Source organism: Nicotiana sylvestris, chromosome 9, assembly GCF_000393655.2.
Source record: "Nicotiana sylvestris chromosome 9, ASM39365v2, whole genome shotgun sequence".
Classification (NCBI taxonomy): domain Eukaryota; kingdom Viridiplantae; phylum Streptophyta; class Magnoliopsida; order Solanales; family Solanaceae; genus Nicotiana; species Nicotiana sylvestris.
The window spans coordinates 41,928,898-41,942,432 of record NC_091065.1 but is presented as its reverse complement, the minus strand read 5'-3'; the positions used below and the strand labels follow the sequence as shown (position 1 = coordinate 41,942,432).

The following is a 13,535-nucleotide window of genomic DNA, read 5'->3' as shown; positions in this document are numbered from 1 at the left end:
GCACTCACCTCCGGACGCAGCAAAGAAGGCAATCCAAGATGACAAAAATGAAGTTTTAACTACTAGACTAGTATCAAGCTCTATATGTAATATATTAGCAGTACTTGGGAACCTTAGTATTATCCCTGCTATTACTAACAGCGATGTAATGCCCCCCTAACCTTTTATGAATGAATCTATCCCTATTTCCAAAAAAAAAAAAAAAAATTGCCTAAAACACCAAAAGCATCCACATTATTCAACAAACACCAAAAATATTTCTCAAGCTAAATATTATAAATACTTTCATTACTAAAAAGTTAATAAAAAACTATACTATACAATACTTCATTGTTCATATTGTCATTGTACTCATATAATAATGACTAGAAAATAAAACACCAAGCGCTTCAAACTCCTCCTTGGTCGATGCTATTTGTGATAGTTTGAGAGCCTTGTTCCTGTTATGAAGGGGAAAAACACATTATTACTTTGACAATTCTCATAATTTAATATTAGAAGGTGTCCGAGATAACATTGGAGTAAATGATTATGAAACACATTTAATAAGAATGTGATGGACATTATGACCAAGCAAAGTTTATGATAAAACATTTAACATCTCTATATAATATAGTCAATGAGCAGATCCACCCTAATCAAATTACTTAAAGAAGTAAAAAAAATATAGTATTCCTCGACAATAAGGTAATGATTTCTACAAGTTGTCCATATTCAGACATATTACTAGTGTAATTTGTAAGGTTTTATCACTTGTGTGTTGCATGCTATTTATAAGATTTTTCATAGCTTCAGCACATAAGTATTTTTCTAAACTTTCTCTTAGACAATGCGACACACTCTAAGATAATCAATTTCATAAAAGTAATGTTACCACACTCTCATTCAATGCTCAGGTACTCTTGCGTCAAGGTCGTTGTATAAAATATGTCATGAAGTAGCTATTTACAAAATAAATGCAGCAAGAAATAAAGTTTCAGATAGCTAGAGTTATTTTTTATTTTCTTGCACTCATAGCAGAAATAAACCATAAAGTTGCCTACACCCACTAGGCAAAAAGCTTAGATTCAAATGAACTATGTTACATGAACTATAACAATGATGTGTTACAGATATGCAATTCGATCAACTCCGAGAAAAAAGAAATAAACAACAATAATGCAATCCACACTTCCCTAACTGACTAAGCAAAGGGACAATTTGACCAACAAAGACTTTGATACAACAAAATTTAATAACAAGTTACAACACTTCCTAAAACTCGACTAAGCCAATCCACAAATCCTTCAAAATACTATGTGATCAATTGAAATCAATATTAAGGTGCAGCATAAACAAAGTATCAATCAATCATTCACCATAAAAAATGATAGATTAAAAATATTACAGTGGAAGGTGTTCAGCAAATGCCATCAAACTTATACGCCAAGATCTTACTCTTGATTTTTCAAGTTTACAATTGGATCATTAAAGAAGTATTACAATTATGTTCCTAGTTCTCATTATTTGTTAATAAAGAATGATGCAAATTGTATATTTTTTGTCGATAAGGATCTCAATGATTATCTATGCAACTCTGACTTCTAGGAGGAAGTTGAAACAAGGAACATATAAATTAACGAGAATTAACAGAAACTACAACTCGCAAATTTGTCCTCTACAGCAACTAAATCGCAAGCTGCCAACACCGCGATCCATCTGCCCTGAATGGGAAATACAAACTCGCAAATTTGTCCTTTACACAATGCTTATCTCGAATTACACCATTGACTTTAAAGTGGGAAATATGACTCTAGTTAGACTAAGAAACTTATTTTCAGCTTCAATTTTCTCGTAGAACCAGAACCTTAATCTGCAGCAAAGTGGTTTTATGAACCTTTCACGTGCAAAGCATAATTAAAGTAGAGCTCTTTTTTCGCATACAAGGTCTTGAAGTCCAACAAGCTCACTGGACTGCATAATAAATTTGTTTGGCAGTCTTTCATGGTTCTACGGCTTACTTCGACCATAAATGACTATAATGTATAATATCCCGTTAATAGTTTCTACATACAAGGAAATTTTCTAGTTTTAAAAGATAAAACCAAGTGCTTTGTAATCAAATTTCACAATAACTACCAAACTCAAGTTAGCACAATTAGTTTGAGACAAAAGGAAGGACTACATATTATGATGTAGGGAATGGTAGGAACTAAAAAGAAGAGCAGAAAACTACAACACAAGAAAATAAATATCCCCAACAACTTACCAACTTTGGCTTGGATCTCACGGGGAGCAGCAACTTCATCTTCCATTTCCTTTAATCGTTTCTTCATCCCATCTAATTCCTGACAATTAATCAGATCCACTCATAATCAATAATAATCTTTGTGTATTCATATATAACATGAAATTTGCTATCCTTGTTTTTGGCAAACGAAGATAGCAATTAATTTAATCCTCCAAACAGAATCAAACAAATCAATTAGGTGTCAACCCCAAACTACTTACGATTGGCTTTGCTGTATGAATCCTCCATATAATTCCACCAATTTTTGTCCGTATGATTCTACTAAGCTACTCCACCAAAAAGAGGACCTTGAACAGAACTCATGTCTTTCGCAACTTTGGCTTGCATCTTACGGAGAGCAGAAGATTCATATTCCATCTTCTTTAATCGTTTCTTCGTCTCATCCAATCCCTTACAAAATAAAAGGTTTTAAATCCATTGCTAATTAGGGCTTTTTCACAAGAAAAAAAAAAGAGAGAAGAGAAGCGCTAATACTGATAGAGAGAAAGGGTAACTTAACGACGCCATCATCGAGGACACTATGTTCTATATCTCCTTCCATTTCAGCTTCCATTGGGGAAAACCTTCCATTGGCGATGGGGTTTCAAAGAAATTTCCCCCGACTGGGTTTCAGTTTTGGAGAAACGAAGCAGTTGTGATTTGAAGACGACGGGCTTCAATTTTAGCAAGACAAGGAGGATGTGGATTAGGATTTAGGGAGATGATAGGCTTCAGGGGAGATAAGGGTTTTGGGTTGTAGTGAACTGAGATTCTTTATTTACTCCTTTATTTTTTTATTTACTTTATTAAATTTTTATTTTTAAATGATGACACTAGCAGCGACTTAGTCGCTCAAAATTGGATTAGTGAAGATCAAATGGGTCGTCACTAAAGGTTTTTGGCCCAAATTTTTGATTTTCGCGGGAGTCGAAAATTTTCACCTAGAATGGCAGGTACTAGTAGCGACTCCTTAAAAGCCGCCGCTAATCATGGAACATTCTGTAGCGACTAGACTTGTCGCTACTAATACTGTAACTTTCAGCAGCAACTAGACTATTCGCCACTAAATCTTTACTTTTAGTCGCGATTTTTATCGTCGCCACTAAAAGTTCATTTTCTTGTAGTGTAACCGGGGCAGGTCCATGCGCTCCATCTGTAATCGAGATACGAATTCCCCTAGCATTTCATTATCCTTTTGTCTCACTTTGAAAAGGTCTGGCTTCCTAGTCGCGACCTTTATTGCTCCGGTATGTGCCTTTACGAACGAATCGACAAGCATGGCGAAAGAATCGACGGAATTGGGCAGCAAATTGTGGTACCATATCATTGCCCCCATCGATAAAGTTTCTCCAAATTTTTTCAATAGAACAAATTCAATTTCATCTTCTTCTAAGTCATTTCCTTTTATTGCTCATGTATAAGAAGTGACATGCTCGTTAGGATCAGTGGTTCCATTGTACTTGGGAATTTCTGGCATGCGGAATTTCTTCGGAATGGGCTTCGGAGCCACACTTGGTGAGAAATGCTTCTGTACAAACTTTTTCGAATCTAAACCCTTCAGAATCCGGGATGCCCCTGGTTTTTGATCAACGCGGGAGTTGTACGTTTTTACCTTTTTATCATTAGCCTCGATCTTTTTTTCTCCCGATTCGATCCATTTAGTGAGCTCCTCAAGAATCTTCATGATGGCGGGATTAGTTCCCGATCTATTATCATTCAATTTCTCCTGTACGGGTTCGACCCTATGAGCAACTTTCTGTGATGTATCGAGTTCGATTTTGCTTAGGGCTCGATTCTGATTTTGGAGTTGCTTTATCGCGGCCTATTGAGTTTATAGCATGTCAAATATCATACGAAGGCCAATTCTGCCTTCACCATTTTGTGCATTCTGATCGGCAGCCCGAGCGTCTCTGCGGACGTTATTTTCAGGGTCGGCGCCTAAATCTCCATGAATGGCGACACGAGAACTGACATCAATCGAATCTACAGCCTGGGGTGCGTCGGGATTGATTGGAGGCACTCTGTTTTTTCGGGGCAACTACGTGTTTGTTTTCGCCATGAAGACCAAGGCCGGTATCAGTGTGAGTGGGTATTGCTTGAAAGTTCGACATACTGATTCCTGAAATAAAAAATACTCACTAGAACAAGCGCAAAAGCAGTGTTTGTTATGAAGGTTAAATATTAAGCAATCACAATTATCCTTAGCCCACGGTGGGCGTCAAACTGTTTACTCTACTTTAAATTTGAGTAACAATTAAACTTATAATGTGGTTTTAAGGAAACGTGATTTCACTTAATATCAATTGATAAACGTAAAGATATGTGATGTAAATTGACAATAATACAAAGCAAACCAGCTTTTGGTCAATGCCCTCGAGCTTGGTAGAGCAAGAATAGTTAAAGAGCAGCAACTTGATAAACAAAAGAACGTGAGTTAAAGAGAAAATATTTTATTGCTTTTATCTGTATGAATGTAAGGTGTCTACAAATGATTGAGACTTCTCTTTATATAAATAGAGGAATCGTAATTATGGTACAATTCTATTATGGAGGTAAATCTCATGATTGATACAAATAACCGCCCTTGATTTGATTTGTTCTGGGATTTTCGCTGTGATCTCCGACCGGTTACGGATATCTCGCCTTTCCTTTATTGCACTTCACTCGAAGTCGGTCATACTTAGTTTCGATTACTGCTGGACTCGATCTCAACAGGCACCTTGATTCTTGGACTTGACACCCCGTCTTCGTACTCCGGCCCGATCTAATACGAGGATAACCCCCGATGCGATCCCCTGGTCATGATTAAATAGCAAGATCGGGCAAGCACGATCTTAACCGTGTACAATTTGCAAAGACTTAATTTGGGGAGACTATTCTCCCAAACGTGATCATATTCAAGAAGTTATGGATAATATGAATATTTATATTATTCGCCGGTTAACAAATTTTCTATCGGGTGGGGTCAAATAATTTATTCATTTTTGCATTACTCTTTCGACCCACCAATATTAGAACCGCCCGTTTGCCACCACTAATTGTGTTGATGTAACTGGGATGATTGAAACCACTCGAGTGCTGCCTCGTTAAGGATTGGATAGTTGTTGTATGTAATTGGTAATTTAAGAATATCAGCTAAAAGTTTTTGGTGTGACCCTTAAGTAATATGGATTTATGTCTCACGAGAAGAAACCATTCCTCTTTTTCGCACACACAAGTTGCTGCATATTCATGCTCTTGGTGCTTTCGTAATTAAATCAAGTTCCCAAGCGAAGCAAGAAACTTCAATCAAATAACTTTTAATCAATGGGAACTGATCACGTTTACCATTCAATTACATAACGAATGAAATATATGCACCAACCTGTAAAAAGTTAAACGTTCATTATAGGTCCTAACATGTGGAATTCACTCGATTACTAAACCTATAATATAATTCTGTTAATCTTCCTCACTTTGGCTTAAACCTTTACTAGCTCTTTAGCATTGGAAGAATGTCATTAGTGAAAAGCAGTAGTACTGATTCCGCAAATGCATTTATCCTAATTAAACAAAAAATTTTGTCCAACAACCTAAATGGAATTTTATGCAAATCCCTGGTCTTTTTAACCCTAATTCTATATCTAGTTTACTTTTTCTTGTCCAACCATCCATGTTGTCAATCCTCCCTATTACTCTTCCAAAGAAGAATCAAGTCAAAGCAATATTACTACAATAAAACATCCCACATTTCACCTACGAATATTAGCCACTTAGTTTTTGGAATTGCAGGCTCATCAAATACATGGGGCAACAAAAAATGGTATATCCATTCTTGGTGGAAACCAAATATAACAAGGGGATTTCTTTTCTTAGATAGAACCCCAAATGAGCACCTACCCTGGCCTTCTTCCTCTCCTCCTTTTAAAATATCTGATGACAATTCGCGATACGCGCCTTACCACAAGCACGGAATGCCATTTGCAATCAGAATGTTGAGAGTGATTGAGGAAACATTCAATGTGGAGCACAGTCCAGGGGTCAGGTGGTATGTTATGACGGACGATGACACTGTGCTATTGATTGACAATTTGGTCGATGTTCTTTCCAAGTATGATCACAGAAAGTACTATTACGTTGGGATGAATTCGGAGTGTCTTGTCAGTAACTTTGGTATGTCGTTTCAAATGGCATTTGGTGGAGCTGGTTATGCTTTAAGTTATCCCTTAGCTCAAGCTGTGGCTAAGAACATGGATACGTGTATCAAGAGGTATCCATTTTTATATGGCAGTGACCACATTTTACAAGCTTGTATTGCTGATTTAGGCGTCACCATTACACTAGAAAATGGGTTTCATCAGGTTTGTAATCAAACTCTTTATATTATTATCTTAGAGTATGTTTGATATGACATAAGTCTTTTTTAGAAAAATATTTCGAATAAGAAAGTTATTTTCTAGTGTTTGATATCAGATGGGAGAAAATAATTCACCTCACATGTGGATCGGACAGAAATTTTCCTCATTGTCTTAAACTTTTAATTTCATATCACCTCTCTAAAATAAAATTATGCCATAAGGTGGCGTCTTTTAATTTTATATCACTTGCTCTAAATAATAACACCTAGTCCATGTGACCAGGAGGTCACGGGTTCGAGTGGTGAAAACAGTCTCTTGCAGAAATGCAGGGTAAGATTGCATACAATAGACTTTTATGATCCGGCCCTTTCCCGAATCCCGCGCATAGCGGGAGCTTAGTGCACCGGGCTACCCTTTTATTTTGAAACTCAAAAGAAATTCGTGACATTTACTTTTGTTGTTTCACACAGATTGACCTGCGCCGTGACATATCTGGTTTTTTATCAGCACATCCTCAGTCTCCATTCCTCTCTCTCCATCACCTTGACTTAGTAGCTCCAATTTTCCCTCTAATGAACCATCACGAGGCCGTAAACCATCTAATGACAGCAGCAAGAGTAGATCAATCCAGATTATTACAGCAAAGCACATGCTACCTAAAGAAATACAATTGGACATTCTCAGTGTCATGGGGCTATTCCATTAACATCTATGAGAAGATTCATTCTCCAAGTTTTCTTGAAAGACCCCTTGAGACATTTTCCGAATGGAGGAAAGGAGCAAGGCCACCTTACATGTTTAATGTTAGACAATTAACTAATGATTCTTGTGAAATTCCTCATGTTCTCTTCTTTGATTCTGTCGAAGGAACAAGATTAAACCACATTGTTACGAGATACATCAAGAGAACTCCAAGGGCGATGCCCGCATGTGGGTCGAGCGGCAATCATTCTGCGGATGATGTCTCAAAAATTCGTGTCTTTTCTCCCATGCATAAGCTTCATGTAGTGGTAAGTATACTTGTATATACCCATCCCCTTTTATTTTAGATGACGCTACTCTTTGACTGCATGAAATTCTAAAAAGAAAAATAATAGTAATACTTGCGGTCTTAAACATATGACGACATGTCTATGACTTATATATTTTTAAGGATAAAATATAGTATTCTCTCCGTTTCAATTTAAATGACACATTTTTCTTATTAGTTCGTTCAAAAAAAAAAAGCAAAATTTCGACATTTGGAAACAATTTAACTTTAAACTTTTCATTTTACCCATTTTACCCTTTCATGGCCCTACAAAGCTTTTGCCCCTTAAGCTTTTAAGACCACATATTTCAAAAGTCATTTTTTTTTCTCTTAAAGTTTGTTATCTAAATTGAAACGAAGGGAGTGAGAAGTTTTCGAATACAAAAAAGATAACATTCTTTTGGAATAGAATTAAAAAGAAAAAAAAGGTGCTACATAAAATGAAAAAGGGGGAATAATAATCATTGTAGAGTAGAAAAAAGAAACATACAAGTAAACATTACGACTTTTCGCAGAATAAATTCAGTGCACTTTTAGATAAAATAAATATAAAACATCATGGTAAGTCCTCATCCCGTATTGACAATTATTTGAAAGAACACAAATATAGAATCCTAAACAAAAGCAAGAGGTTGAATTTAACTTTAAATCCATTTTCTGAGTTCTGCCGTTCTTAGTGTCGATTTTGTTTCTTCTGCATTTTCTCAACGTTTATAATTAATTATATGTTGATTTTAGGTACTTTATCGTGCAAAACAGATTTGACTTTTAATTCATTTGAACGAACCCAATCTTAATTATACAAAGTGGCTTATAACAAATCGTTTTGGACCCCAAACTTATGCATTTCAAGTTTGACTTTTCGCTTATTTATTACTCCAGTATATTACATTCTATATGGCATTATTATGATCTTTGCATAATTATGGATCGGAGTTTACGACTCGTTGATAAAGAAATTGAGCTGTTTTTTTGAATTCTTAGCCATAATCTTATTTTGTTTCTTTTCTGTATAGGCTGGTAATAGAAGAGAATGTTGTGACATTGTGCAACCCATTGGAATGGATTCGATGGCTATCAAACTTAGGACTTGTATGAAACATGAAATTATTGCCTGAGCGAAAAATGTCATATAGTATGCATCAGCAAGTTTAGCTAGAAGAAAGAGATAGACGCAGTTGTAGTAATTTCTTTTTTAGAGTGTATTTTTCCTCTATTGCCAGTTTCATGAACGGAGATATTTGACATTTACATGTTCCTGAAAATAAGTTGACCTAAAGAAGTACTCCCCCTGTTATTTCTTTTATGTCATTTTCCCTCGGCTTATCTATACAGCTGATACTAGTATTAATCCACGGCCAACGAGGGGTGGATGTATCTATATGTTACCGGGTTCATTTGAACCATGGTACTTCCGAAGCAAAGCATAATCTACTAAAAATTGCTACAAATAATAAATATGGACCTATAACTTTTAAAAAGTAAATGAGTTCTATAATACGAATCTTAAATGTTAAATCGTGAATCTGCCTCTGCCAACAATATTGACCATGACTTCTTCATGATCAACAAAGCTTACTACTGGCAATTCAAACGGGAAGGACAAATGAATTGAACACTCTGAACCCGCTTTAATAAACCTTGAAAGGATTTCTTCAACGAAACCCATCTTAGATGTAGAAACACCGCCAATCCCTTTGAACATGATTCATGCAAGCTTGGATCAGTTGTGCTTCCAAAGGTGATTAGAGGCAATGAATTGTGAGAAGCACTTGTGGAGAGGCCATGTTGAGTATAATATTGCTTTGACTATATCTACTCTTGACGTACGGAAAGTTAGATCCTAATTAACAAAAGAGGGATGTAATCTTGTTTAAAATAATAGCATTTTAGATTGTGCTGGTCATGGAGCATATAGGGATGTTTTTGGCCGTGGAAATAGGAAAAAGAATAATACCATTGTCAGCAACAACAACAACAATAAAAAATTCAGTAATATCCCATAAGTGGGATCTGGGGAGGGTAAGATGTACGCAGCCTTACCCCTACCCTTGGAAGGGCGGAGAGGTTGTTTTGATAGACCCTCGGCTAGAGAGCGACTAAAAAAGAAAAGGTAATTGCAATAATTAGGAATAACATCAAGATTAAATAAGACTGAATCCAAGAATGCAATCAAACTCTAGTTATTAATAGCCATCTATGGATAAAAGCTATCATACTAACACTAATGCTTGCGAACTGAGCAAAACAAAGAGAAACGCTTGGCTACCTACGAACCTTCTACCTAATCTTTGAGCTCCACACCCTCCTATCTAGGGTCGTGTCCTCAGTCAGCTCCAGCTACGTCATATCCCGCCCAATAACCTCTCCCTAAGAAATCTTAGGCCTACCTCTATCCATCCTGCTACCCACCGAGGCTAACCGCTTGCACCTTCTAATTGGGGCTTCTATACTCCTCCTCTTAATATGCCCGAACCATCTCAACCTCGCCTTCCGCATCTTATCCTCCACAGGGGCCACTCCCACCTTTTTCCGAATAACTTCATTCCTAATCTTATCCAACCGGGTATGCCCACATATCCACCTCAACGTCCTTATCTCAGCTACGTTTAGCTTCTAGGTATGAGAGTTCTTTACCGGCCAACACTTTGCTCCATACAACATAGTCGGTCTAACTACAAACTTGTAGAACTTACCTTTAAGTATCATCAGCACATTCTTATCACACAAGACAACGGAAGCAAGCCTCCACTTCATCCATCCTGCTCTGATACGATGCGTGACATCTTCATCAATCTCCTCGTTATCTTATATTATAGATCTAAGATACTTGAAACTACCTCTCTTGGGGATGACTTGCGTATTAAGCCTCACCTCTACATCCCCTTTCTAGGTACCGTTCCTGAACTTGCACTCCAAGTATTCCGTCTTGGTCCTACTCAACTTGAAACCCTTCGACTCTAGGGTCTGCCTCCAAACCTCCAACCTCTCATTAACACAACCCCGCGTCCCGTCAATTAAAACTATGTCATCAGCAAATAATATACACCATGACACCTTACCTTGAATGTGTCTCTCAATGTGTCAATCGCTAAGGAAAATAGGAATGGACTAAGAGCCGATCCCTAGTGCAACCCCATCATAATCGAAAAGTGTTTCGAGTCTTCTCCCGTTGGATAATAGTTAAAGTATGGGGAGGGGGTTGTTGATTTTTCTATTTATAACTAAATAGTCGACTAGTTTGCCAATTAGTCGATAGCCTGAATAAATGATATAAAAGGTAAAGACTAAAAGTAAAGTGGAGTAAGTAACTAACACAGAATATTTTATACTGGTTCCAATTCAATGTGAATCCTACTCTAGTCCCCTTGTGCTGCAAGGGTGTTCTCTCTTCAAAGTTCTCAATAAACCTTCATAATAATATGTTGATGTTGTTGCGAACGCCAACTCACTTCAGATCCTAAGTACATTTATCGTATTGTTGATACAATGCCTTACCAATATTTCTCTATTTCTTCTCACTACTAGTTACACAGTAAACTATACTCAAGTTAAAATACTTATTTAGAGTAGAACAAAGAGTGGAGCTGGTTTGATCAAAATATGTCTTCCTTCTAAACCAATACACACACACACACACACTCTATCTCTCTTCATGAGATCTTATTTGATTCTTGGTTGTGAATCTTGAGAGATTATAGACCCAATGGAGTTGATCCTTGAAAGGAATCACAGACTGATTCTTTTCAAGAATAAGTGTACGCTTTCTTTGGTTTGCCATTGTTAGATTTAAGTTGATTTTAATGATGCAAAATAACCAATTACTCCTTATATGAAGGAATAGTTTCTGAGTAATAGAATGGAAGGCATAAATGAATCAAACGAAAAAGGAAAGAGGAGAGTAAAAAATCAATCAAGGGAGCTAGCAAAATCAATCAAAAAGGATATTATAGGAAGGATCTCAATCAAAGGAGGTCAAGGGCAAGAAATCATTTGTTAAATATTCTCCCACTTAAATATGTCAATCAAAGCATCAATCAAGGGATTTGGCAATGAGAATATTCTCTTGTTAAAGGAAGAAATGATTCAAGCCCATGAGTCAATGCAAAACAACGAAAGAATTAATATTGGAAAGAATCAATTTAGGATTTCTTTCTAAGTACAACTCCTTTGGGTTTGCATTCTCTCAAAAAGACGTACAAGACATGAAGGCCTCAAGAAGTATAAATACCTACTGCACCAGCCTTGGAAAGATATACTTTGATCAAAATAATTTCAATCTCTTTGTTCTACTTTAAACAAATACTGTAGTCTGCTTTAGATTTCTTATGTAACAAAGAAGAGAAGAGATAGATAAAAGAATAATAGTGAGGCATTGTATCAACTATAGAAAGAAGAACAAAATGACAAAAGTTGTTGGTGTATAACAACATCAACCCATCTGTACTAAGTTACTTCATACTTCAAATAAATCACCCTTGCAACCCCAGGGGACTGGATGTAGGAGTCACTCTGAATATGAACCAGTATAAATAATATTGTGTCATTTATTTTCTGTAATTTATCTTCTATATTTTGTTCCTGAAAATCTAGTTGACTAGAACATAAAGTAGCCGACTACCTCGAAAAAGAAAAGAAAAATTACAATTCACCCTCTCTTGCACTTTCAAATTGTATCCGAGTAGGTCTAACAATTTTGCTTAATAGCTTGTGAGAAAAGATCATGGCAAATCAAGTAACTGTTGGAGCATTCTTTCAAGAAGGAACATTAGAAGTCATGCCACCATATTTCAATGGAGAATACTTTTCTTACTGGAAAGTACGAATGAAAATCTAGGCAAAATCTTATGATGTGAAAGTATGGCACGTTATAAAAAAGGGAAACTATCCATTACCAATAGTAGCTCAACCATCCATTGATCTTGAAGATAAGATAAATACATAGACGAAAAAATGGCGATCGTTCAGGTTAATGCTAATGCACGAAACCTGTTGTATAACGCTATAAATGGAGAAGAGTATGAGAAAATTTCAAGCTGTGATACGACCAAAGAAATGTGGGACAAACGGGAAGTCACCTATAAAGGAACCATCAAAATGAAAGAAACTCAAATAAACATGTTAATTCATGATTATGAAATTTTGCAAATGAAAGAAGGAGAATCCATTGAGGAAACTTTCGTAAGATTCAGCAAAATCACTGGCAATATGAAAGCCTTTGGTAAACCCTACTCAAGTGGTGGTCAAGTTCAAATAATCCTAAGGAGTTTACCTACCACTTGGCAGACAAAAGTTGTTGCACTCGAATTTCAAGATCTAAACAAACTTTCATATAATGAACTACGAGGAGATCTTATAGCATTCTACAAAACCCATCTCAAGAAAACAAGTCAGGAAGAAAAGATAACTGAATGATCTGAGAATGATATTGATGTCGACCTAGAAGCTCTTGAAGAAGAAATTGCCATGGTATCAAGAAACATGAATGGATTGATGAGAAGGTATAGAAACACAATAAGGGGAAGGATGCCATCTAGGAGAACCAGGCAATACAATGAACAAGACAAGAATGACGAGAAGTATTATGAACGTGGAAGATATGGGCATGTTCAAGCTGAATGCCCAGATCTTAAAAGAAAAGTCTCCAGAGAGTTCAGTAAAAAAAATCCTTCGGAAGCTGGAGTGATGAAAATAATTAATAAGAAGAAGAAATAGCAAATCTTTGCATTATGACCATCCTAGAAAATGACATGAACAAATGCTCTGGTTGTTGGACTGATGAAGATACATCTGACGATGAATGCAAGGAAGATACCGAAAATTGTTTCATGGCATGAGGTGAAACAAGCGAGGTAAAATTTTATAATTGTGATAGATGTAATGAATTGAAGGATATTCT

The 13,535-nt window shown here is 36.3% G+C and overlaps 2 protein-coding genes and 1 long non-coding RNA gene across 3 annotated transcripts; 2 read left to right on the top strand and 1 right to left on the bottom strand.

Annotated features, from left to right (window-relative positions):
- Positions 1-255: 255 nt before the first annotated feature.
- Positions 256-3,035, bottom strand: LOC104221600 (uncharacterized). Its single transcript, XR_709772.2, has 3 exons — positions 2,491-3,035; positions 2,249-2,327; positions 256-440 (listed from the first exon to the last, which is right to left on the bottom strand). It is a non-coding gene; the product is annotated as an uncharacterized lncRNA (long non-coding RNA).
- Positions 3,036-4,799: 1,764 nt separating this feature from the next.
- LOC104221602 (uncharacterized) lies at positions 4,800-8,754 on the top strand. Its single transcript, XM_070157109.1, has 4 exons — positions 4,800-4,821; positions 5,897-6,609; positions 7,077-7,616; positions 8,653-8,754. Exons 1-4 carry the CDS (start codon positions 4,800-4,802, stop codon positions 8,752-8,754), a joined length of 1,377 nt encoding a protein of 458 aa, XP_070013210.1.
- A 3,835-nt stretch (positions 8,755-12,589) lies between these two features.
- On the top strand, positions 12,590-13,051 carry LOC104221601 (uncharacterized). The gene has a single exon (XM_009772676.1). The coding sequence runs from the start codon at positions 12,590-12,592 to the stop codon at positions 13,049-13,051; it is 462 nt and encodes a 153-aa protein (XP_009770978.1).
- The last annotated feature ends 484 nt before the right edge of the window (positions 13,052-13,535 follow it).

Coding starts and splice junctions, on each gene's coding strand:
- LOC104221601 (XM_009772676.1), top strand. CDS start 12,590: ATGGCGATCGTTCAGGTTAATGCTAATGCACGAAACCTGTTGTATAAC.
- LOC104221602 (XM_070157109.1), top strand. CDS start 4,800: ATGGTACAATTCTATTATGGAG. Junction 4,822..5,896: donor GGTACAATTCTATTATGGAG/GTAAATCTCATG, acceptor TTCTATATCTAG/TTTACTTTTTCTTGTCCAAC. Junction 6,610..7,076: donor TAGAAAATGGGTTTCATCAG/GTTTGTAATCAA, acceptor TGTTTCACACAG/ATTGACCTGCGCCGTGACAT.